The sequence below is a fragment of the Solanum verrucosum genome, unplaced genomic scaffold, assembly GCF_900185275.1.
Source record: "Solanum verrucosum unplaced genomic scaffold, falcon-dt-bn FXZP01000175.1, whole genome shotgun sequence".
NCBI classification, from domain to species: Eukaryota; Viridiplantae; Streptophyta; class Magnoliopsida; order Solanales; family Solanaceae; genus Solanum; species Solanum verrucosum.
In genome coordinates, this window is record NW_026020399.1 from 592,511 (window position 1) to 619,590 (window position 27,080).

The window sequence follows — 27,080 nt, forward strand, 5'->3', positions numbered from 1 at the left end:
AGCGAAAAAAACTCATGTGATCTTAGAAAATATTGAGAATCTCATCAATGGAACAATTACAAAGAGGGCAAGAGCCTCTCTTCAACCACAATTCTCTTGAACAAACCCTACAATATGTATGTCCACAGGGGATAAACGCTGCGCCTTTATTTCTCTCCATGCACACGCAGCACATTTCATCAATTCCTCCTCTTCCTTCTTCTTTAATGTACCATTTCAGACTCTTCTTCTTCTTCTCATCTCTGCCGTCCGTTTCCTCAAACAATCTCATCAACGTCTTCAATTCCGCCGTGGCATTCACGCTCCGGTACTGACGTTCCGCTGCCAACGCTGTAGCGAGGTTCACGTTCCCTTGATGGTCCCCGATTATGGGCTCTTCTTCACCGAATAATTGGGCTTCAAATTGTTGGGCCTCTTCTTCTTCTTCTTCTTCTTCTTCTCCTCTCATCGTCACGTCTGATACTCTCAAGTTCCAAGAGGATCCACAGCAAACCAGTCCGGTGAATCGTAACCGTTGCTTCAAGTTTCTCCACATCGTCCTCGGCCTATCTTCTCCGTCCATTTTTCTAACTTCCTACAAATTCGTAAGGTATTTCTCTCTGATTATTGCACAAGAAAAATCCATGAAGGAAGATGATAAAAGGTAGTGAAATTCTTACTTATAACAGTCCAAAAGATGATCACATTGATTGTTTTGGATTCCGGAATGGAATTTTCTTCTTGTTGTTGGTTTGCGTGAGTGTGTGTGTGAGAGAGAGAGAAAAGAGAGAGAAATTAGAGATTATTATGATGTAAAGAGGTGGGAAGAAGTTAAAAAAAGAAGGGATGCTTATATGTTCAAAATTTTAGTTACAGCTCATGACTGAATTTTTCTGAAATTGGTAAAAGTGAAACAGAATGTGGACTGTCGGGGGTGGGTGACCTTTTTCACTTATTTACATCATACATAACTGCCTGAAACTGAATCTATCATTTTTACAATAACATCGTATTTAATGTAATCCCACAAAGTTACTATTAGTATGGAAGGATAAATAAGATTTTCTCAACTATCAACTAACCTGTTAGTTCAATTCGTAATTATTATAGCCTCATATCTAAGATAATGTTTTCGATAAGTTAAATTCGTATCATGATCTATTTAATGACTTCCCATAATATAATTTTTTTGATATATCTCTATCTCTTCTAAAATCATCTATAATCAATTTTTCACTGTTGATTATTATAAGTCATATAATTTATATGAATAAGAAATAATTAATATAGTTAATAATAAAAGTAAAATAGGTATAAAATGATAGGTTATTTTTTTTATTTTTTAAACTGAGCAAAATATTATAGATTGTAATATTTCGAATATGGTAAATATTATTTTAAAATGTCGATTAAACACCATATAGTTTGACTTTCAAGATGTAAAAATGTGAATATTCGAAAATACAGAATTAAGATATGTTACTCATTGTTTATGTTTAGTTAGCACGAGATAGGGAGTGGCTTTGGTTAATAGGAAGCGTTTTTATTCTACGATATGAAACTTTTTTATGCAAAATTCAAATTTAGTTTAAAATGTCATCAATAAAAAAAAAGGTCATTTTTATGCTCTCTTTCAATAAAAACAAAATGTGGAAATTTTCTTTGTGATTTGTGAATCCATTCCAGAAAGAAAAAGCTGTAAAAGGGAGGAAAATAAAATTGAGATAATTAAGCATGTGCAATAAGAAGCATGATGATTATGATTAAGATTTCAATTCGATAAAGAATTTAGAGGCCCCTTAATAATTAAATTCCTTAATCAAAAGTTTTTTTGTCATTATGCAAAGGCTCAACTTTCAGACTGATTTGAAAATCAAACAAACATAAGGGACCCCAGGGTATAACACTTTATTAAAAGTCCAACCTTATATTAATCTGGTCTAATCATTGTTCAAAATTCTCCTTCTGAAAGTTTTTCTAGTTCATTTAATAGAGTTTGAGTTCGATTTAATTATTAAACCAATACAAAGCCTATCGTAAAATTATATTAGAACAAATTATCTATATCATGTTTTTTTAAAGTTCAATTTTTTTGAATCATGTATGTATATAATGGTTTACCCACCAAAACATTTTTCTTTGGAAGGAGCTAGGGAGACTCTAGCCCCTCATTGAAATCTGATTAAGCACTTTTAATCTTAAATTCAATTAAAATGTGTACTTTTGATCTTTTTTGCTTGTAATTTCATAAAGGAAACTTTCATAAACTTAACAATTATGTATTATGTTGAGTTTGTATTGTTATTTCATAAATGTGAGTAATATGATTTTTAAAATCATTAAATATGATTATATTTCTCACATGTTGGGATAAAAAAATGCACATTTTAATTAAAATAAAAGTTAAATTTATTGAATCATATATTATAAGATAAAAAGCAAAATAAAAATGAACCGATAATTGAGGTTGGTCTGTCTGTATATTCATTGCCGTGTAATCACTTTTCTAAGGCATTATTATACAAAGTTTAAAAAAGCTTTCTGTCATTTCTGACTTCGTTGAATGCTTTACTATTTTGAAAAATATAATTTCTACTTAAAATTTTGCATTTACAGCTCCTTAGTCCTTCCTCTTGCTTTCTAATAGCACATAATACGAGTCGAAAATAGTGTTTTTAAAAGGCATTTTTAGGAGAGAGTAGTAAAAATGCATCGGGGCTATCACCGATTAAAATATACGACTTATTTGAAATTAAAGCATAGCAATAGTTATAGAAATATTATGATATGATTTCAAGTGTCCATTATTTATGTCTTATGAGCTTAATATAGGTCATTATTTTACTTGTTCTCAAAGGATCACTTAACTAGTAATTATTATCTTAGAAAATTATTATTATTCTTGATTTCAATTTTTTTTAATAGACAAAATGATCATTCGAGAAATTAATTATTGTTTCACATGATATTAAGTTACAATTTTTTTAGAAAACTCGCCTCACGATTAAGAAAAAACAGAAATTAAGGTACTTGCGTCAAAATATAGAGGTTATTTTATCCATCAAATATTATTTCCTTCACAAAAATCTACAAAAGAAAAATGAAAGTGTTTCAATTTTGTGTTGGACCTCATGAGGTGTTATACTTATTTGTTTCTAGCAAATTTGACCAGTTATGTCCTGGATAATATTTATGGGAAGGAAGAGGATTTGCTGAGCATTTTGGACAAACTATAACTCCCTCGATCCATCCACTCATTTTTACTTGTTCACTATAACATTTGATATTTGCCGTCATCATACCTTGATGATAAATTTAGATTGAGCAGTGCGACATATGTTGAGGTAATCAATTTTCTTTTTCGTTGGAGTTTTCTTCCACGACTTCTCTCCATGTACACTTGTATATGTCATGGGTATATTATTAATTGATACAATTGATATATGTATAACATACTATGATATACACACTTGTATATCGCTGCATGTACTTTTAAGTCGTATATGACTTGTGTGTATGATGTGATACATAAGATATATAATAATATACACCATACATACTTAAGAAAAAACAGTATATATGCACTAGAGATACATTTATTTCACCATCAAACACTATAACCAATGTTCATTCTACTATAACAATACAATATCAATTCCATACAAAAAATAAAGAAGAACGAAGAATAGGAGAGTTTCATTTTTTGAAAATATTATTAGATTGTAATATTTATTAATTTGCATCTATATTAAAAAAAAAGTATCTACAAAAATGATAACCAGGTCATATTTTCAAATTAATTTGCATCTATTATAATGTTCTTTATTTTGCATATATCCTATTTGGGTTGGGCTGAATATTGGACTAGGCCCAATGCATTTTACTACTACACTTCTCACAGCCCAAGCTAAGTACCAAATTCGACCACATTTTTTTCTATCGAGTCTGAAGGGTGATTTTCGCATTATATCTACTTTTAAGACTCTTTTATTTTTTTTAATATAATTAGCATTTTAAGAATAATTTTAAAAATTCGACATAACTTGTTATTATTTGTATATTATATGTATATTTTATAATTTGTATAGTATATGTATATTTTATTATTTGTATAGTATATGTATAGTCATAGTTATTATTTGTATAGCATATGTATAGCATATGTATAGCACATATATATATATACATATAGTGTATGTGTATTTTGTATAAAGTATATATAACTCATATATTATGTACATATTTATAAATTAATTGAACGAAATGTTAAGTTCATAATTATTCTAGATTTTAATTTGAAGTTTGACTTGTATAAATTTAGAATTTCAGCATAACGTTTTGGAGTCTCAACTATAATAGTCTTCAGAAGTTCGACTTGTATACGTTTTTTTTTAGAAACTTTTAAAAAATGACTATAGTTTGGGCTTGATTAGAGATCCATAGTTATAGTTTGTTTTATAATGATTCATATTCACTTGTTAGAAGAAGGAAAGAGGAGTGAGAGATCGAGAGAGGGAGGAAAGAGGCTAGAGAGAGGATGAACACATCTTTTATTTGTATATTCTTGTATCAGGAATACAATTGTATCAACTTATATCAGTGGGTACAAATGTATCAAGTGGATATGTTCCTTGCACAATCACTTTTTATCAATCTATTTGAGTGTATTTGCAATTGACTAGAGATTTGTATTAATGTATTCAATTGTATTTTGTCCTTGTTATACATTTGTATCATATGTTATATACTCTATTAGAATACAATTGGTACAATATTGTATTTCTCCTTCATTCAGACACACGGAGAATATGAGTATGAAATCGAAGAGGAGAAAAGAAAGAAAAGAGGTCTTCCTCTGTTGCTTATTACATTTGATCATTTCAGGAAGAGATATAAAGAGGGAGAGGATGAGAAAGGGAAAGAGGAGAGGCAAGAGGCGAGCAAGAGTTTGAGAGAGAAGAGAGATTTTCTATAAAATTCTTAATATAGTTATGTAATGTAATTCTTTAGACTATGATTGTATATAGTAAATACATATATAGGACATGTTTGTCTTACTATATATTTTTTTTTCTTTTTTTAAAATATAAATTCATTTACTTAACAAACTCCGTAACTATAAATTTTATTGTAAAAATTTTAATAGTTCAGTTGATTGAATACTTTATTTTTCACCTTCTTAGTGAAAATTCGCTGATACATTTTTGCAAAATCGAAATAGCTTAGAGCACCTGTTGGAATTCTACATACTCGTAAAAGATTATAACTAGAAGATTCTACTTGATTATTTCTAAAAAGAAATTGTTTGTTTATAAAAATACCTTCCATCTTTTTCGTATAAAAAGAATTTGAGGAACCTAAAGAAAAATTTTCAGTTTCATTATTAAGATAACTAATCTTCACTATATTATTCTTTGATCGTATAGCTATAAAATAGTCATAACTTTAATGTTCAAGTTATATCAAGATTAATAACTCAATAATAAAAATATCAGTATTACTTTTTATTTTATCTTAAAGACTATTTATATTTGTGCAAATATTAAATGTTCCCGAAGAATTGCGTACCAACAAAATATAGTTTTAGGAAAGTTTAGGAAGATGATAATGACAGGTGCATGCATATGGTTAACAAGCTCCACCGTTAATTATAGGCATACGATTTGAGCGCTAAATATATATAATTATTTTTTTATTTGGAGCGCTCCCTCCAAATAAATTTGTAATATGCAATTTAGATTTAATCGGTGAAAAAAAAAAACAGGTGCATGCATGTAAATAGTTGTTTATTCGTTCATTTATAACGTGGTAAATTAATTAATTCCTATTTGTGTAGTTCACTATAACAGTCTAGAACCATGATTATTTTGGTATTACACTGCTATCACGGGATATTATAGACCATAGAAAGTCAGAAAGTCGTTATTCAAAAAATTGAGTCAACATCAATTATTCTGCTACCAAAATCGAGATTTAATTAAGGTATACTTACTCTATTTTAATTTATATGAATTTATTTAATTGTTTGAATAAGAAATTTAAAGATTATCTTAGAATAACAAATATTATTTCAATCAAAGATCTTAATTTTGAATCATAAATATAATATTATTTTTGTTAGGGACTGATGTGGAATGCTCCCGTTTGAACATAAAATTTGATTTTTTTTTGTCTTCAACTATCAATTTTTTTTATAATAGAATATATCTTCTTTTTTTTTTTTGAAGAGTTTAAAAATCAAAATATTAAAATTACAAAAATAGTTTCAAACCTTTTTTTTAGAACCCAAATATGACCTATTGAAGTCTTTTAAACATTTTATAAGTTGTCCCAAATTATTTATTTAACAATAAGTATAACATATTGAGTATACTTCACAAATGGAAAGAGTAGTATTTGTGTATCAAAATTATTTTCTAAGGAACCTCAACTCATGTAGCACATATAAAAAATGTAATATAAAAAAAATATAATAAAAAAGTCATGCTAAAAGTAACTAAAAATAGTAATAATTCATATATACCCTTTTCTCTCTCTTTTCCTTACTTGTGTTTGATTGAAACCGGAGTAGGGGTTAATACGGAATTGAAAAGTTTAATTCCCGGTTTTTAGAATTATTATATCCTATCAAATTAATTTTCTATGATTTGATATTAAAATTTTGATTTTCGTTAAATTACTAATCATAATCTGATCAGCTTCAATAGATAAATATATATATCAAAAATTTCGGGCCGTAGAGAACGCTTTCCTCCGAATGAGCAGCTAAATACATTAGTATATTTATTAAAGCGGTAAATAAAGATATAATGAGTCACGATAGATTGTTGTTCAGTTGTCACCGTCTTCCCCGGTTCATAGCCCACGTCCAACTACCAACCGAACCGAGAACACCACTCTCTGTTTCTCCCTAAAACCCCACTTCTCTCCATTGCTTTATCACCATTTTCTCTCTCTTTATCTTCCCCTCTACGCAATTTATCACTATCCCCAATTTCCCTCTTTCCCATAATCTTCAATTTCTCCAAACCCCATAGTTTTGCTCCCTCTCTTGCAGTTCATATGTTTTCTTAGTTTTTCCCGATATTAGTTCCGGGGACTGGAAATCATTGACACCCAATTGAGTTTTTTTCAAAGAAAATGCATCGTACCGGCGAACCAACAGCTCAGCAGCCGTCTACGGCACAAACCCTTGACCAAATCAACCAGCTTCTCTCTCATTTACTACCATTTTCTCTTTCTATCAAGTCTTTTACTTCTCGCTGGCAGGTGCTCCGGTCGAAGCTTGCTACTGTTAAGTCGCTTTTGACGGAAATATCTGATTCTCCTCACTGGTCGGAAAATGAGCTACTTCCGACCTTGCTGCCTAATCTTCTTTCCACTTTGCTTCGTGTTCAGACTCTATGTGAGGAATGTTCTGACCCGGAGAAGACTCCGGGTAAGCTACTGATGCAGTCGGACCTTGATATGGCTTCTGGGTGGTTGTCTAAGCAGATCCATCATCTCGACCTTCTTTGCCGTTCCGGTGTGCTACGTCAGTCTACTGCTATTGTTCTCTCTCACCCTTCGTCTAACTCTACCAAAGACGATTTAGTTCTTTATATTAGAGATGTGTTTACTAGAATTCAGATCGGCGGAGTTGAGTTCAAGAGAAAGGCTTTGGAATCGTTGATTCAGCTGCTCTCTGAGGATGAAAAATCAGCTGGTCTTGTTGCAAAAGAAGGACAAGTTGGGTACTTGATTAATTTACTTGACCTTAATACGGATCCTTCTATACGTGAACAGGCAGTTCTTGCTGTATCAATGCTTGTTTCCATGAGCGAACAGGCAAGGAAATGCGTGTTTGAAGAGGGTGCTTTGGGTCCTTTACTGAGAATCATTGAGTCTGGTTCGGTTACGATGAAGGAAAGAGCTGTCTTGGCAGTGGAATGCATCACAAATGACCCTGATAATGCTTGGGCAATCTCAGCTTATGGTGGTGTCCCTGTACTTCTGGACTTATGTAAATCTGGTTCGGTTGCTGCACAACTTCATGGTGTTGGGGCTATCAAGAATGTTTCCACAAATGAAGATGTTCGAATTGCGTTAGCGGAAGAAGGTGCAATTCCTGTTCTTTTACAGTTAATGGTTTCAGGCAAACCATCAGCACAAGAAAAGGCAGCAAATTGCATTGCGATTCTTGCTTCATCTGGTGAGTACTATCGGGATTTGTTAATTCAAGAAAAGGGGTTGCAGAGATTGGTTCATTTGCTTTATGAATCATCAAGTTCTGATACATTAGAATATGTTTTACGGGCAATTCATTCGTTATCTTCTTCTGATTGTGCGTCAAGGATTCTTTCATCATATCCCACGTTTACTATTCAGTTGGCCGAGCTTATAAAGCATGGTAGCTTAATGTTACAATACATTTCCGCTTCATTGCTTGCAAATGTAACAACCAGCGAAGAAAAGAAGAGGGCTATTGCTGGGTGCATGGGGTCTTTGGTGAAGCTGATGGAATCAGCTAAACCAGATGGGCTGCAAGAGGTGGCAGCTAATGCGTTAGTTTCGCTGTTGGCTGTGAAGTCGAATAGGAAGGAATTGGTTAAGGATGAGAAGAGTGTGATGAAGTTGGTCCAAATGTTGGATGCCAAGAACGATGCGATTTCGAAGAAGTTCCCAGTGGCAGTGGTGGCGGCAATCATGGCAGGAGGGAGCCAGGGTTGTCGGAAGCGACTAGTGGAGGCCGGAGCATACGGCCATTTGCAGAAGCTGGTGGAGGCGGAGGTTGCTGGGGCAAAAAAGGCCTTGCAAAGACTCTCAGGCAATAGGCTAAAGAGCATTTTCACAAGGACATGGAGTAATTAGCAAAGCAACTAACCCCGCCAACAAAAGGTAATTTTTTACATAACATCTTTAATTATGTAGAACTCGTATTTACTTGGCACTTCGATTCTTTATTAACTTATTCCACATGGCATTAATGGTTCCTACTGTTTACCCGTCAACAACATTCCAATTTGACATGTTAATGTTGTATTATTTCCTTAATTTGCCTTCCATTTTTCAAGACAAGAATGCCCATGCTCATATGCTTGATCTAAATCCCCTTAACAAGTCATTTTCTCATTAATTTGGGTCTGTAGTGAATGAAGGTGCAGTCGCTTGCTCGAGAGAGTAAGAAGGCGAGGCCCCCCAGCATCCTCTTTGCTAGGGGAAGAGGAGTGGGAACTAATATGCCTAACAATGTGTTAAAGTACACATTTTTTCGCAAATCAGAAGATCAAGTTGAAACTTTAATCATCTAGTTTAAGATATTAAACTTCTTTGTCTAGTGGCTCATACTCATTATAGTTCTTGACCACCCTTCCCCTCCAAAAGAGAAACAAGATAGTATTTTGGGCTTCTTTTACTCAAAAAAAGTAATGATTTTGTAAAAACTGTATTTTTTTTACCTAATCATTTTAAAAGTAAGGGGGGAGCATGAGATGATGAGTTTTTGATATGACTCCTAGGCCTAGTCATTTTCATACATTCAAATGATACTATTTTCCTTAGACTAGTAGATTGTAGACTACCATCAAGACCAAGTCATTTGCCATTGAGTAGAAGTTGGTGGACTATAATTAGAAATCCTAACTGTCCAACCTTAAAGCAGTTCATTTTCCTCTTCTCTGTAGTGAAACACGCTAGACATCCAAATGCTTGCAATGGGCCATACTGAGTTGTGATAAAAATTTTGGTCCTTGAGTAGGGGCATGATTCTCAACTTTTATTATTCTGTCTTTGGATATGAATGGCATTGATGCACTGCTTTGCTGGTCCATCATCCATCAGAAGTGTCTTTGTTGTTAGGCTTACTACTATCTCATTAACTGACTGGATTACACGTGATGATCATTAGTGCTACTTTAAGTCCATTTTACTCTTAGCTGCCTTGAAATTCTTGCTTTTATTCACTAATCTTTTTTTCCTGACATTATCGTACCTATGATGCTTCCTGCAGGTGGTTGTTTGGATTTTTCCCAACTGTCAAATGTGGAAAACCAACTCATTTCCTTCAAAGAAACCAACAAACAATCACACACTCGGTATACCCCAACTTTAACCTTATACTATATTGTTTTCAATTATTAGAAAAAGAAAAGAAGAAAAAAGAAAGTTGAATTTATTCTAAACTATATAACACATGGCATGGATGCGGTTTTTAGGGAGTATCCTTGTTTGTTTATTTTTTCTCCATTTTTTTTTAATGTTTTTGTTTCACCATGTGAAGCTTTGTAAGTGAGTGATAATAGATAGTGCTTGCACCCCCACCCCCCTTTTTTCCCCATCCTAGGCATCGGTTGATATTGTATATTCAAAGGTTTGTTTTTCTTGTAATGGCCAAGCCTTAATTACAAAGTGTGCAACTTGTCTCTTAAATTTATCTTCTCTTTATTGGTACTATGTTCTTTTCATATACTTGTTACATTTGTTATTGACACCCTTTTGGTGCGGCTTGAATTATGGTCAGTTTGCCGGTTGATTTTTACATTGTTAGTATTTATTATTGTTAAAGACAGAACAGATGGCTTATAACCCTCACATAAAGCTAAACTTTTAGGGCGGTTGCTGGAATTGATTCCTATATAATGCAGTTGGTGAATTGTTTTATAATAATCCCTTTGGTCATGCCAAGATAACATTTTTAGGTTAGTTTAATTCTTTGGTGGTTGGTGTAAAAAGGGGGTTCTAAAGTATGTACACTTGGACTGTGGGTAGATTTTTAGGGAAACTGAGCTCCAAATGTCGTGGCCATGATTATCGGTAAAGGAAGGAGGGGGTCCCAATGTGCTTTCTCATGGGAAAAAAAGAAGTTGGAGAAGGTGTAATGAGGAAGGTGCAGGCAGGAGAAGGAAACTAATAAAGGGGTTTAAAATAGGACAATAGAGGGGACCGTTTACAGCACAACATCACATGGAAAGAGGGAAGTGTTAAGATTAGAAAAATCCAATCAATATAATGGGGGTCATATTTTATATGGTTAGATTGTCTATGGAAAATGGTGGGACAGACTCACATTCTATGTCTAATCCATTTCATCATCTCTCTCTTTCACATGCCCTGCCTGCCTACCTTGTCCCACTCCCCAAAACTTCCTAAGTGTGTATAAACTGGATTGAATACACCACTATTACAAGATAATATTGCATGCATCAAATACACATTATAACAATCCAAATCATATTTGAAGTAGTGAAGTTGTCTCTTTGGGGGGTTGGTTGATTCTTCTTGTTTGAAACACTAGAATGGCCAATGGAGAGATGAATCAGATACTGTGAGGATAAAGAGGAGAAAGGAAAGGGTGAGACTTTTGGCCTTTTGAGTGGTGTTGTCATATTTGCTGTAAACATATCCCTTTAAAGCAACTGCAATATACCAAAGCTTTTGCAAGCTGTAAAGCTTAGCATTTGTCCTCTCTCTCTCTCCTGTGAGTCCTTTCATTATTTTCTACTTTTTTTTTCTTCTTGTATTGTTCCTTCCCGCTTAAACTTTGGCAGTTAATGATTTCCTCACTTCCCCCTTTATAATTTAGGGTATCATGGGCCTGGTACTTGCTAGGGTTACATTACATACTTCAAATTCAAGTTTATTCTTTTTCTATGCAGAATAATTCTCTGCTTCTTTTGAAGCTTTCTTGAAAATCACATCAATGTATATAATGGGCCTATAAGAACTAGGTCACTTTTATATTATTTTCTGTTTCTTTCCTTGTACGTAAGAGAAAGAGATTACATGGTGAATCGAGCCATCGGTGAAAGTTCAAGTAATCATCTAACTGAATTACTAAGAAATCTCGGACTAGTTAACAAATTTTACTCAAAATGTCATTCAAGCGTGTACGTAATCTGTTGCCAGCCATGAAATGCCATATATTGTTCCAAAATGTCCCAAATTTCTTGCAAGAAAAAAGGTTATTTTAAAAATGTGGGTATATTTGACTTAATATTTGTGTGTGCTAAAATGAATGAAATTGTCCAAGTTTTTGACTTAAATGTTTCAACATTTATAGTTCATCCGTCCCCCACCTTTAAAAGTCCATAGTCTGCGTGTTGCAATAAATTACATCAAAGTCTCGCCAGCCAGAAGAATAGACTATGATGGCCTTTGAATTTTAGGGTTCGTTTCGTACGCGGAATGAAATAAGTAAAGAATATTTCATAGATTGGATATCTCTCGAGATAGTGATTCCATCATTTTAGTACAAATATAAGATAAAATAACTTCAGAATTAGTTAATACTTCAATCGAATATGGGATAAAATTAATTTCAAAATCATGTGTTGAGATTATTATTCTTATTTCACGTACCAGAATACCTCGTACAGTTCTGAACTGCTTACAACAAATAGCAAAAAAGTAATGGATCCCACGAGAAATCATATTGCTACCTTCATTTGGAGTCTAGCATACCATATAAATAATATTTGTTCTGGTTGTTATTAATTGATAAAACGGAGAAGTTATTGCCAATAATATTGAACATTTGTGATTAAAAGGTGTCAAAAGTGTAGTAATTAAAAAATAAAATGCACTTAATTAAATATTTAAAGGATTCAATTTGAACTTTCATACAGAAGGATGACTGAGTTGATTGAGCAAGAGATCTCTATAATAGATATGAAATCCCTATATATCTTCTCGATGGAGCTCGTCCCACAGGCTTGTCTAATAGAATTTACTTCTCTTACATAATTTGCGGACTATTAAAAAAATAACAGCTACTATGTGAAATTTGAAGTTACATATAACTCCACTCTCTGTCCCCATTGACAATGGCTAATATGTGGACTGATATTTTCTCCAATACCTCATGAATTTGACTTTTTCAAAGTCATTGTTAATACGTTTACTTTTTGAAAAAACGTTTGGTCTTGGTTATATGATTTGACGCTTAAATTATTTATTATGAGATAGGAATAGAATTTCAACTTTAATTTTTAAATAAAGTTTATTCAAGTTATGATTTTATTTTTTAAAATATAAAGAATGATCCATAAGTTTATATGATCAACGTGAAGAGATTGTTTGTACCATGTGAGAAAATCATATTAAAGAATAGTTAGTTATTAATATTAAAGTATTGTTGATTTATTGGACGAATGAATCTTTATAAAATTATGTGTATTTGAAAGTTTTTGATAACAAATATTTATTTATAAAAAAGATATGGAGATATGTGATTTGTTAATGCATTGCATTAAGATATTTTCTTCCGTTATTTATAAATTATGATTTACTTATTTGCTAAGATTGTATAAGAATTGGATATGTTTTAATTGTTATCATAAATTGATGTTTTCATGTTTATGAGCACAAAAACGCTATTTCAAAAAATTAAATTGTATATACAAATAAATTATAATTTGAAATTATGATTTGAAATCATTTCTCTACTTATCCAGCCTTCGCCAGTTGCCAGGCATCATAAGTTGAACTTTGTTTTACTTTTCTTTATATTTATTTATTAGTTTTTTAAAAAAGAAAAACTTTTTGTGTTACAATTTAGATATTCCAAATTAAGGATTATAAATTAAAAGGTTACTTTCTTGTTTTCCCCCCTTCAAATAGTTTGGCTCACCAAAATATTACCTTTAGCTAGGTCCCGTTAGAACATGAATTGTTTTACTACAAAAATAAAATAATAAAAAGTAGCGTTTGATTATATAATGGATTAATCTTTGAAATAAGTGTCAAAAATACATTTAAACTATACATTTATTTTGAATTTCATACCTAAACTATTGAGAGTGTGAGTTTCATACTTAAACTATCACATTTTAGTTTGAGAAACACTCATCTCTCTTTTATATCACTCTCATCATGGTGTGCGTAATACACTCTCTTTTATTTTAAAAAATTGTTATATCACACTCCACATGAACAAAACATTCAACCTCGACAAAAAATAAATAAATTATTAGTATTAGTTAAAATTAAAAATTTTAAAAATATTATTCAAAAAATAATATTTCTTTTATACAATAAAATGTAAAATATTTTTCTTACCCCACTCCATCACTTCCTCTCACCTCCCACCCCCACCCCCGGCCATTTTTTTTTTTGTTTAAATTTCTTTTATAAAAGTATTTAATTTTTTTTACTTCATCTCCCCCCCCCCCCCCCCCAAATACTAATTTAGATATTATTTTAGTTTTTTAAAAAAAATTCTACCCACCCTACCTAACCCTCCGCTTCCAATTTTTTTTTCTCATTTTGTGTAAGATATATGCATATCAAAAATATTTTTTACTTGCCGCCACAAGACTTCTTTTTATTTATTTATGTTATATTCGTACACTAATAAAAATAAAAATTACGAGCATAGGGTAAAATAGGATGCAGTAGAATTTTTATTTTTTTTTAAAAAATAAAATAATAGCAATTTTTTTTGGGGGAGGATGAAGTATGGATTTTTTAAAAATATTTTATAAAAGAAATTGGGAAATTGTTGAGGGTACCTGGAGGAGGTGGTGGAGTGGGGTAAAAAAAATAATTTAAATTTTATTTTTTAAAAAATATATTTTTTTATGGATAGTAATACTTTAATCTTTAATTTTTAATTAATATTAACAGTTTGTTATTTAATTTTTGTCAAGGTGAAATATTTTATCCATGTGAAATGTCATGTGTCAAGGTTTTTTCAAATAAAAGAGAGAGTGCATTACACTCACCACTGAGGTGTGTTTCTCAAACTAAAAAGTGATAGTTTAAGTATGAAACTAAAAAAAAAGGGATAGTTTAGATGTGTTTTTGATACTTATCTCTTAATCTTTCAAAATTGAAGAATACATGTGAAACACAATTTTAACTTCTAAATATTAGAATTTAAATAAACTTAGATACACTCCCAATCTACCACACAACATAGGAAATGATCTCAAACTTTTGTAGGAGTATGAAACTCTACATAAAAAATCGAGAGAAGTGTTGAATACATTTCTAAACTTGACGAGAATTTAGGTGTGTATTTCACTCATGATGCAAGATTAATAGTGTATTTAAGTCCAGTTAGTAATAAATGAATGTTTTTAAGGTTGTCAATAGTTTGAACATGAAACTAATAATTTGTGCCGAATTTAAGAATGTTTCAATTTATTTGTTTTTTAAAATATTACTTTCTTTAAGTATCATAATTTATATGTTCGTTAGGACAAAGTAAAAGGGTCACGTAGTGTTGTCTTCTTTTTTTCTTTTAAAAAAAAGGAGTATTGCATGCTTGAAAATGTGATATATGGACACAAAAAGTGTGAATTTTTGGGAGAAAATAAAGTCATTTAGAGCTTCTTTTTAAGAGATTACTTTTCTTAAAGAGAGAAAATAATTGGCCATGAAGTCAGCTCAAAGCTTTTTAATTAGTTGACATTTCCTTATTCCGTTTTTTTGTACTTTACTTTATTAAAGTTTATGTTTTTTAAGAATTTCTTGCCAATTCTAAAATATCTCCATTTTAAAAGTCAAATAAAATATATAACAAAAGTAATAAATTACCGCAATCACAATGACTTTGTTTGCATATTCCTATATAAAAAAATCAAATTCAAATTGGGATTTGTCACTTTAACCCCTTTTTTTTTTCATCATTACATTTACATTAATTCACCTCCTTTTCCATTTTATATATCACTAATTGAGTGCAAAATTGAAATTTAGGTATTCATTTTCACTTATTGTTATTTAAGTAGTAGGGGAAGTAATAATTTGAATTTTAAAAAATTGGTTTTAATTCCAAATCGTTCTTTTTACGATGGAAACAAAGGTGACTAATGTTACCATCTTTGTCAAAATATCTTGCAATAGTGTCTAATTTCAAGTTGGATTTTTTTTTGACATAATATATCGAAAGATATATTTTTCTAAAAATACAAATAAATAGATACTTCGCTCACAAATAAGCCAACCATCTCTTATCAAGGCTAACATTCACTTGCTTCCACTGTAACATAAAATACAAATATTTTAAAGAGTTCGCCCATAAAGGGTGAACTCTAATTTTTATTTTATTTTATTAGCTTTTCACATGAAGGAATCTTTGTTCTAAATTTTAAATGTATTATCATGTCTAGTTTGATACATAGAATTGTGAGTTTCATCAACATTAAATAAGATTTCTTATTATTCACTTCACATTCTCTCATTCATCTTTTATCTTCTCTTATTAATATATTGTGATATTTTGATCTTTAAAATTTGATAGTCATATCACAAGAAATTGGAAGGCCTGTATATGCAATTGAACCTGATGTATACAATAAGAAATGGATTCATTTTGTGTTTTTGCTTAATCTCTTTGTCTCAAATTATGTGATATACTTTTCTCTTTAGTCTGTCCAAAAAAAATGTTACTTTTCTATAATTAGAAACAATTTAGCTTTAAATTATTTTTTTACCTTGATAAAATGATTTACCACCAGACAAATATCAAATTTATAGATCGCTTTTAAAATTTAAGATAGAAGAATAACTATAAAATACTTCTCTGAGAACTTTATGGCTGGCCAATGCCAGTGTAATTATCTTGGTAGCCATAATCCAAATATTATTATGGTGTAAAATATTCACCGCGTTTAACGCAACGAGGCAATTGTGACTTCTTTTTGTTTCTAGAAAGAAGCTTTAAGTTGTCTTTTTCAAGTCAAACATTTGTGCTCTTTACTAAGAATTCTTAAAATAATAATGTGATAATAAATTACGATCCTATATTAGTAGTTTACTAAGAGGGAGAGAGTAAAAATGAAAAAAAAAAAAAAAGGAGAAAGAATAGTAATAACAATGGAAAATCCAAACTTCACCTACCTAGTAAGAATAAGAATAAGAATAAAAATAAGAAGAGATTCTTTCTACGAGTATAATAAATATTGTCTTAATTCTTAAAGATGCAATTACTAATTTAATCACTCACTCTACTTACAAAGTTTTTCATTAAATTTAAATATAGCATTAGATTTGATAACAAACTAACAGAATATATACTTTGTATAAATTAATTTAAGACCACAATTTAGAATAAAATATGACACCATTTGAATTATAGGTAAAATACAAAAAATAAATTGAAATATCTTAATACAAATGGGACATTTGTTTCATGTGTTATTGTCTCAAAATTAGAGTTATCGATGGTCGAGCAAGGGTCCATATTAATGTGGACTATAATTCATGTGGTCAAATTGTATGTGGCTTTAGTTGAGTTTGATTTGTCACCGGGAGAAAAGTTTGGAAATATCCTAATTTTGTGTATTAAAAGAAAAATATAATTACTAAAAGAGCAACTTTCACATATAGCAAGCATAAAAATCATATTTGTATGTTATAACTATAGTTTGCATAATTGAGTTCCATAGCAAACATAAATATGTATATTTCGCTATTACATATACAAAAGAAAACAGTTGTATAATCTGTTTCTGTTTCGGTATAGGTATACTCCCTCTGTTTCGGTATACATATACTCCCTCTGTCCCATTTTATGTGAAGTAGTTTGACTCGGCACGGAGTATAAGAAAGAAAGAAAGATTTTTAAAACTTGTGGTCCAAAATGAATGATAGAAATTTGTGTGGTTTAAATCATTCATTAAGGGTAAAAATAGATATTTTATAGTTAAATTATTACTTATATAGAAATGTGTCATTCTTTTTTGGACAGACTAAAAAGGAAAGTAAGTCACATAAATTGGGACAAAGGGAGTACAAAAGATCAATTGTATAATCTGTGTTTGTATAAAGCGAGAAAGAGAGAAAGACAAAAGAAAATTGGGCAGGGGAAGATCGTATTTGTATAATCATAAGTGTATAGGACAAAAATATATACATTTGTATTTGTATATATAATTTTCTTTCACTTTATACAAACATAAACGCAATGTATTGTGTTGTATAAAGTGAGAGAGGTGAGTGAGAGAGGCGAGTGAGATCTAGGAGAGTGGCGAGCGAGATCTAGGAGAGGGTAGAGAGGGGAACGAAAATATATGTATATATACAATTTTCTCTTGCTTTATACAAACACAAACGCATTTTATACATTTGTGTTTGTATAAAAGCGAGAGAGGCGAGGGGGACTGCCAGCGAGAACGAGAGTGGCAAGCGAGATTCACCAGGAGGAGAGAGGCGAAATAACAACAATTTGCTATGGAGTACAATTAAATCAAACTATGGTTATAGCATTTAATTTAAATTAATAGTTTGTTATTATATACAATTTTCCCTTACTATAATATATAAGACTATAAGTAATATATCTTACATGTAAAATTAGGTTGTATTGGTAAAAATATATTTGGAATCAAAGACATTTAGTTCGAACACATGACAAGCGTAGAGAAGATAACAATCAACCGTTAAATGAGTCAAACCTGTTTAACCAACAAATAGTTAGACAATTCAAAAGGTTTTCTATTAGGATATGCTTGGGGGCCATGAAAAGTTGAAACAATCTATACGAAAACATTCAGACTATTCGAACGAAGGATAACTACTCGTTCTTGGGAAGAATTTTGGTTGTCCATCCAAGCATAAGTTTTAGTTTTACCTATAAAGCAGAACTTGTGGTTAATTAATTGAACATGTTCACTGTTTTAAAATATCCTGAATTCCTAAATTATCGGCATAATTGATTTATGCTCACAAATTATGCTTAATGGACAACAAAAGCTTTGCCTAGTGAATATTTCTGAAATAACGGTTATTTTTTTAAAATAAGTATTACGCGAGCCAAAAAATCAAGACCACCCCCCTCTTAGGGTCATTTGTGAACTTACCCCCTGTGGGCTAGTATCACTGACCATTGGCAATGAGTACTAGTTCATATGGGCTTATTTTGCTGAACCCAATTATAGAGTTTAACTTTTCAGTCCAGCCCTAGATTCTAGGGGAATGTTTAAATGAAGGCTTAATTCATAAAGGAATAGAGAGATTCCAAGTATTAAGATACAAAGTAAAATAAAGTAACAAATAGTAGAAACACCTAAAAAAAATAAGAAACTACGTGATTATTAGATAGTAGTACCTATTAAGGAGAAAGGATATGGGACAACCTCCCTACCTCTAATCTAACGGGGATCACATTCAACTACCTATTAATCTTTTATCTTAATCCTCGATTTTCATACCTTCCTATATAAAGAAAGTCATGGTACTAAATAATTACTAGTATTATTTTTATATTAGATAGATGCTTCATGATTCAAAGTAGGTCTATAATCGAAAAAATTAGTGTATGAGTTTCATTCTATGTATTTTTCATAATCATGGCTGTGATAAAATTTCGTAACTAAACTGAGAGAAACTCATGGGCATTCTCTCATTTCTCACTTCTGAAACAGAAAGCAATGACTGATTCAAAGGAAGAGGGAAAAAAAAATTCAACTGCCTTCTAGACTAATTTCGTCTCGTCGATTGACATTTCCAATCCTACAGATAGTTGGCGCTTTTAGTCATAAATTATCGCTCATTCCTAATAGCTGCAATTTTGCATGTTCCGTATTCCATTAAAGAATATATTGGAATTGATCTGACAATAGCTAGGCAAAATATTCCTCTTCCTCTAAAACATCAAATCTTGTCATCAATCAATATTACTATCAAAGAACAATCTCTTATGTGATCAGACCTCTCTGATAAAGAAAATTAAAAAATCAGGATTTCATAGTTTTAATAACTTCTTCGTATGTGAGGTGAGGTACTTCTTTTGTTCGTAAAAAAGAGTCACCTTTTTTTTTGGTAAAGAATTTATTAGAGTGACTAACATGCCAAGCAAGCTAAAGAAGGCAATTGCTGCAGTGAAAGATCAAACCAGCATTAGCCTTGCCAAAGTTTCCACTAACACTTCCTCAACTCTTGAAGTTGCTGTCCTAAAAGCCACAACACACGATGATGTACCCGTGGATGAGCGTTACATCCACGAGGTTGTCCAATTAGTTTCTTCCAACAAGGCCTATGCGGCTGCCTGTGCTCGTGCCATTGGCAAACGCATTGGTCGTACTAGGAATTGGATCGTTGCCCTCAAATCATTAATACTTGTCCTTAGAATCTTCCAAGATGGTGATCCTTATTTCCCTCGAGAAGTCCTCCACGCCATGAAACGTGGTGCCAAGATTCTCAACCTTTCAAATTTTCGCGATGATTCAAACTCTAGCCCTTGGGATTTCACCGCCTTTATTAGAACGTTTGCACTCTATCTTGACGAGCGTTTGGATTGTTTTCTCACGGGGAAACTCCAAAAGAGATGCAACTATAATGACCGTGAAAATTCCAATTATTTACGGAGTTGCAGTGATAATAGCAGGAGCAGGAGCAGAAACAGGACAAATGAGGCAATACGCGAAATGAAACCACCAATGCTACTTGACAAGATTTCATATTGGCAAAGATTGCTTGAAAGGGCAATTGCTACAAGGCCAACAGGTGCAGCCCAAACCAATTGTCTAGTACAAGCTGCTTTGTATGCTGTGGTACAAGAAAGTTTTGATCTTTACAAAGATATATCTGATGGACTAACTCTTGTTCTTGATAGTTTTTTTCATTTACCATACCAAACATGTGTAAATGCCTTCCAAACATGTGTTAAATCCACGAAGCAATTCGAGGAGATCAACTCGTTCTATTCATTATGTAAAAGCATTGGTGTAGGCAGGACATCAGAGTATCCGAGTGTGCAAATTATAACAGAAGAGTTAATTGAGTCATTACAAGAATTTCTCAAGGATCAATCTTCATTTCCAGTGAAATCTTCAGGAGATGTAGTTCTTCAAAGACCAGGCTCAATGAGGTCATCAAGAAGTAGGTTTGATAGTTACGGTGGACAATCCGAATTCTCTCTTGCATCGAGTGAGCCATATTCGGACAGAAGTCCAACTATGTCTGGGAATGGTTCACCTTGTAGTTCACTAGAAGATCTAATAAGAGCCACGGTAACAGGGAGGAGCCCAGCCATTTCAATCGATTTGGAGGCCTATTCAGATATTCGATTCAAGAAGCAGTTTATTGATTATATATGTGATACAGGTTCTGCAAGGTCATTGCCAGTTTCCATGATTGATCTTGTTTCTTTATCAGAAGATAATGGAAATATTGACAACGAATACGAACAAGTACAAGATCAGAAGCAACAACCTGTTGTTGAGAAAGCGAAAGAACTTAACTCTAAAGAAGCTAAACCTAAACAAGAACAGATCAAGGATAAACAAAAGCCTACATTAAGTTCAAGTTCATCTAAAGGATGGGAAGATGTACTAAATGAGGCTTTAACGCCATCATCAACATCTAATAACGCCTTTCAAGAACAACAAGATCCAAAAGAGGTGTTAAGAAATGAAACATCGCCTGTTAAGACTTCTTCGAGCAATGCTTGGGATTTGGCACTATTTGAAGCAATCCCACAAACAAATTCAGTTCAATCCATGCCTAATACTGTTGCTAACAACATTAACAGCTACAACACTTCCACATTGCCATCTTTCAATGCCTTCCAAGAAAATCAAGAACCGGAACAAGTATCAAGAAATGGTGCAAATAGTGGTTGGGATATGGTATCATTTGAAACAACCCCACAAACAACAGCATCACAACCTATGCCTACTACCCCTAACAACTTCAATTCTTCCTACTTGGACGAATTGTATAATCAGAACTCATCAACATTGCTTCCAATTAGTGGCTTAAAACCAAATATTAATATGAATAACTATAATCAAATTCCAGTAGCCAACCATTACAATCCGTTTTTACAAGACATATCGACAGAGCAGCTGCCTGCAACGCCATCAACACCTTTGCCTACATTTCAAGCAACACCAACATTTAGTGGTCAGAATTCTTCATCAGCAGTGCAGAATGACTTGAATTCCGATCCGTTTGGGACGTTTCCAAGTAGTGATCAGATGTTAAATGGTGCAGTGAATCAGAAGGATTTTTCGGATGAACAACAGTTATGGTTACAGAACCAAAACAAGATCATAGCTAAGCATATGTCTTAAACTTTTTATTTGTTCTTGTCAGCTTGCTTAGATGCCAATTTTGATTTTTAGTTTCCCTTTTTGCTTTTATTCTTCACTATGACGGCATTGTACAATCTGCTTTTCGAATTTTAATTAGAATAGTAAATTTGCATGATACAAAGTTAAAAACTTTGAAACTACTAGCTATCTGAAGAGGGAAGATACAAACTTCTTTTGATCCGACTTGTTGTGTTATGTGATTAATTCATTATATTTTCTAAAAAAATGGGCAAGGGGAAGGGGAAGGGGACATATCAAGGTAAACGTAGTATCGACCAACTGAATTTGTAAGATTTTCTATTTAAAAGTATAAAATGTTAGCAATATCATATTTTTATTTACTTAACTATGACTTTAATATAGCAGATGAAGCTGCTCCTTTTTAATTAGACATCACTATTTTCCCACTGAAATTTCCAATTGAAAAATGTTCAATGACTATTCTCACAAATATTTTGATTGAATGGGTGAAGAAAGAAGAAATAATAATGTTTTCATACGAAAAAATAGAATTTTTTTTACTATTTTAGTGAGTGTGATTTTCATCATGCATTATTCCAATAACCTAATTCGATAGAAAATTAATGGGAAAATCATGTTGGGCATGAAAAATTTTTGGTAGAGAGTTGCTTTTCCTAAATGGCTCTTACATGGTGCAAATCCGAATTAGTCCAACTTCTCATGTGGATACCAAAATAAAAAACTATGAGAGTCACCTATTAAGTCATAGAAAAACTGATCTGTTCAATCCAATTAGTTTGGTAACTCCATGTCATGCATCTATCTAGGCCTTTGTTTAGTTCCAAACAATGATAATTCTAACTCAACCCTTCTAAAAAAAGGTTAGAATTGCACTTCAAAATCTTGGGTCCTTTTTGACCACCTTAATTTCCCAACTTAAAGACATTTGAGAGCAGCATCACATGAATCAGTTCAAGGGGTTGCCCACAGCCAGCTCAAGATCTTGTCTCTATTTTATCAATCAAAGAGTCTGAGAGATAAACTTTTAAGTAGGCCAACTAAATTAAACATTATTGATTGGAGTACGTAATTAACTTTGCCAGACCATTTTGGTCAGGAAAATGTAGAAATAGTACTACTTCAAAATCTATTATGTTTTTTATATAGGAGCAAGATCGATTACATTTTATTTAACAAAGGTACATATGAACCGTGTCGCGGAATAATGGTGATTAACTAGAACATAATTAAATATAAAGCAAGTAAAGAAAAAAAATAACACAAGAATTTTACGAATATTTGTCCACATTTTTGTAAGACAAATAGATGTGACAAGTTAACGAAACCAAGGGCTCATATTCGACGGGAAGACTATTTGTTTGTATCATGTGAAAGAATTTGTTGGTTTTATTGGATCAGTTAGTCATTGTAAAATTATTGTTTTGATATCAATCGGTTCTACGTGATTTGTGGGAAAGAAAATCAATTTTTACGTTAATGTTCCATATTAAGCGCAATAGACAAGTTTTATAATGTATCACAATTAATGTATTCGGATGAAATTTATGTATCTGAATGACTGATATCTTAAGGGATTTTTGTAAAAATAGAAAAGAGTAGAGATTGGATGTAATTTAGGTCTTATACTATGAGAAGATTTATGTAAGTTATACTTATAAATATTTATCTATAAAAAAAACATGATAATATGTGGTTTATTAATTTGGCGCCTTAAAATATTTTGATCTCAAATGTATTTATTTGATTAGACTGTATAATAATATGTGATAAGATTTTCAAAAAAATAGGACATTTTCATATTTATATAAAAAAAATATTATTTAAGAAACTCAAATTACATATTCAAATAAAATTTCAACGTAAAATACTCTAATTCCGCGGTAGAACGTTAGGTAGAATAAAATACACATAATGATCGAAGGAACATTATTAAGATGACAGGAGTACGTATAGTCAGAATGTTTCTGTAGCAAAAAAAATAAGAAGAGAAGGAAATGGACAACAAGTTGGCTGTGTTGAGCATGTGAGTGAGTTATTAAATGGAGAATCTGTGCTGCAATTTAGCAAACTGATCGTCAATTTCACCAAATATATACTATATAGTATAAATTATAAATGAATTAATAAGATAGATGCTTCTATTTCTGGATCAATTATATTGTCTTATTACATGCATATGTGTTTTTGTCAGGGACTCACATGTCATTGTTCTCCACTAATTATTCACGTCCTTGTAATTATTCTTCTTTGGCTACCACCACCATATATGCACTACCCCTCGTACTAGTCATGTGAAAAAATAAAATTGAAAAGTTATTAGGAAAAGATAGGATAAAGACATTTTATTTAAACATACTTAAAAAGAAGAAAATATAATAAACAAATTGAAATAGTGATCAGAGCATTAAGAAATTGTTTGGTAGTTAGTTGAATAAGAAACAAGTTATTCATATATTAATTTTGTATAATTTATACGATGTTTGGTTGGTAGATAGAAAATACGTTTTTTTATGTATAAAATTAATACGACGTAGGTTGACAACTTAGAACCCACATAACTAGCTAATACATGTATAAGAGCCCGTTTGGATTAAGTCAAAAAATAAATAAATAGGGGAAAACCTACTTTTAGTTTTTAACTTATTTAAAGTCATTTTTAACTTTGTCAAACACTTTCTAACTTATTTTAAGTCCTTTTTTTATATTTATTTTAAGTTATTTTATATATTGCCAAACACTTTGAAAAGTCAAAAACCGACTTAAAAATAGGTTTGACCAACTTTTAAGCCAATCCAAACATCCTTTAAATTATGAGAAAATTTATGTATTATTTTATGTAGAACAAAAGATGAAATAACTAAATATAAGTATAATCAATGTACATACATAAAAAAATGTACGAATTCGCTTCTAATTATTAATATTTGTATGATTCTAACCAACTCCGATCCCTCAATTCCTTCATGTTCTATTATTTAAGTCTATGCGATTTAGGAACAGCTTGATTTTTGTTTTTGGTCTAGTACTCCACGTATTTGCCTTCATTATTTTAGTGGGTTTTTTTTTTTATCATGGATTAAAGAATAATGATTTTTAATATACTCTGATTATATAGCTAATTTCAGTCAAAAAGAAAGAAACAGATACTTTAGAATGTTTTGAATCTTTAAGTGGAAATTAAATCTAGAGTTTGCTTCTTCATAAAATAATTAGAAGTAATTAAGTACTTTGCAACAAAAAAATATATCATCATGATAGACCTTTTTCCAAGTGAAAGATTCTTCTCTAAGGATCCAATGAAACTTTTCATCTTACTTTTGATAGTATACACTGACTACAAAAAAAAAAAAACTATTTTCTTGAAATTTCTTGAATCGGGCAGATAAAAAAAAATAAAAATTCGTATGATATAATTTATAAAAATATTCTACTATTTCAATAAAAAGTTATTTTTGATCAATAGTTTTTCAGTGTGCTGATTTGATGATAGCATAAATTTTTCATTAATTTGCGGCATAAAAACGTTTGTGTCTAGTGAATTGACATTCTACTAATGATACCTTTTCCCACCAATTAATGCTCTTTTATATTGTGGGAGCAAAAATCAATTTCCTTTTGTGTGTTGGTGCCTTTCATCATTAGAAAAGACCATTTTAATGACTTAAAGGACACTGGGTACCCTTTAGAAAGATATATCCATTGAAAGATCGATCTCAAATGTACTAATAATTCCTAAAATAATATCATTTAAGAAAGATTGGATAGAAAAAGATCACTTGTTGGAATGGATAGCATATGGTGATCATTTGGATCATCCACCATTGATGTTGGATATGATGATAAAGGGACATGGTAGAATCATGCAGGTATTAGTAATATAAAAAATAGTTATATGTGAACCAGCTATCAAAATATCAAGATGAACATCAATGTCTATCTAAATTTATTATTTATTTATTTGGTATTCATGTAGAAGCTCGACTAAATTTAAATTTAGCATCAATCCAAACTCCATACTCAAAGAAACTTAAACCTAAAACTTTTAATTAAGGATGGAGAAGTACTTGCGATTCTACCTCTATATTCATTATTATTCCATCTAGCAAGTGGCAAAGCCATCATGTTTGCTTTAAAACCCCAAACCCAAAAGTTTGACTTAAGATCTTATTTTCTGGTTTTTGCATATAAGTTTGCCTATTCTAAAAAAATAGATGATGCCTTTCACCTATATTAGAAAATATTCAAAATTAAACATGCTCTTATATATAGACATAAGAATGTCATAGTATGGTTAAGATCACATATTATCAGGATAATTTTGAAACATTTTCTTAAAAGAAAATATTCTTTCTTAAACTGCCACTAGCTAATATTCTAGAATACTGTCATGTTAAAATATTTATCGATATGTCACCAGTACAAGTCCATATAAAATAATGATTTTTCACATAAAGCATTAGAATTAAAATAGCATATAAACAGAAAAGGGAAAATATAGCAACATTTACTAGTAGCTAGTAAAGATGATGTCAACACCAACTAATGGAGATACTAAAGTTCCCAAAAAATAAAAAAGAATAGTCTGAAGTCTGAAATAAAAGTAGCTACTACAATAAATTAGAGCTAGCTGCTGCTATCAAAATTCAGTCTATCCCATTCCTTTATCATTCTTCAGTTGGTAATTCACAGTGTCCATACTCTGCAAAACAATAAATAACAAAAATATTACCTCAAATGTAAATAAATAAACAAAAAGTGCAACATATAGAATATAGAAGAAAAATTGAGTGGGTGAAATGTGCAAAACAAGACCAGTAACTTTCAAGTACTAATAAAAAGAAAATATGATCTACAAAAAGCAAACAGATAGATGTATAAATTTACTCAACGAAATGCTTTATTCTCAGCTTTAACGTACCAAAGCTAAAACTTTTACTATCAACCATACATACATCAGTAAATAAATAGTAATACTATAGTTTCATTTTGACCAGCCACGAATATCCATTGAATCAACAAGACATTAGAAAAAACAAACTGAAAAAGAATTATTCGCATGAGATAGTTATAAGTTATAACCTTCGAACAATTAACTCTGTC

General features: G+C 31.3%; 4 protein-coding genes across 6 annotated transcripts in view; 2 read left to right on the forward strand and 2 right to left on the reverse strand.

Moving 5' to 3' along the window:
• The window catches only part of LOC125839797 (glucan endo-1,3-beta-glucosidase 12), a 282,415-nt gene that overhangs the window by 253,303 nt on the left and 2,032 nt on the right, over positions 1-27,080 (reverse strand). The window contains exons 3-4 of one of the 3 annotated variants that reach the window (XM_049518797.1): positions 26,645-26,679; positions 6,943-6,952 (exon numbers count right to left, since the gene is read on the reverse strand). In XM_049518797.1, the coding sequence (XP_049374754.1) occupies positions 26,645-26,679 (35 nt within the window). In that variant the 3' untranslated portion in view covers positions 6,943-6,952. Of the gene's footprint in view, positions 1-6,942; positions 6,953-26,403; positions 26,680-27,080 lie in introns of those variants that run through there. The other 2 variants (XM_049518798.1, XM_049518796.1) reach the window with 2 other exon arrangements.
• LOC125839818 (uncharacterized) lies at positions 4-590 on the reverse strand. The gene has a single exon (XM_049518820.1). The coding sequence runs from the start codon at positions 560-562 to the stop codon at positions 23-25; it is 540 nt and encodes a 179-aa protein (XP_049374777.1). The 5' UTR covers positions 563-590; the 3' UTR covers positions 4-22.
• On the forward strand, positions 6,986-10,406 carry LOC125839789 (protein CELLULOSE SYNTHASE INTERACTIVE 1). The gene is made up of 2 exons (XM_049518788.1): positions 6,986-8,856; positions 9,968-10,406. Exon 1 carries the CDS (start codon positions 7,120-7,122, stop codon positions 8,827-8,829), a length of 1,710 nt encoding a protein of 569 aa, XP_049374745.1. The 5' UTR covers positions 6,986-7,119; the 3' UTR covers positions 8,830-8,856; positions 9,968-10,406.
• Positions 19,658-21,978, forward strand: LOC125839780 (clathrin coat assembly protein AP180). The gene has a single exon (XM_049518779.1). The coding sequence runs from the start codon at positions 19,749-19,751 to the stop codon at positions 21,975-21,977; it is 2,229 nt and encodes a 742-aa protein (XP_049374736.1). The 5' UTR covers positions 19,658-19,748; the 3' UTR covers position 21,978.

Bases quoted from the DNA above. Each gene is read 5' to 3' on its own strand.
- LOC125839780 (XM_049518779.1), top strand. From the start codon at position 19,749: ATGCCAAGCAAGCTAAAGAAGGCAATTGCTGCAGTGAAAGATCAAACC.
- LOC125839789 (XM_049518788.1), top strand. From the start codon at position 7,120: ATGCATCGTACCGGCGAACCAACAGCTCAGCAGCCGTCTACGGCACAA.
- LOC125839818 (XM_049518820.1), bottom strand. From the start codon at position 562: ATGGACGGAGAAGATAGGCCGAGGACGATGTGGAGAAACTTGAAGCAA.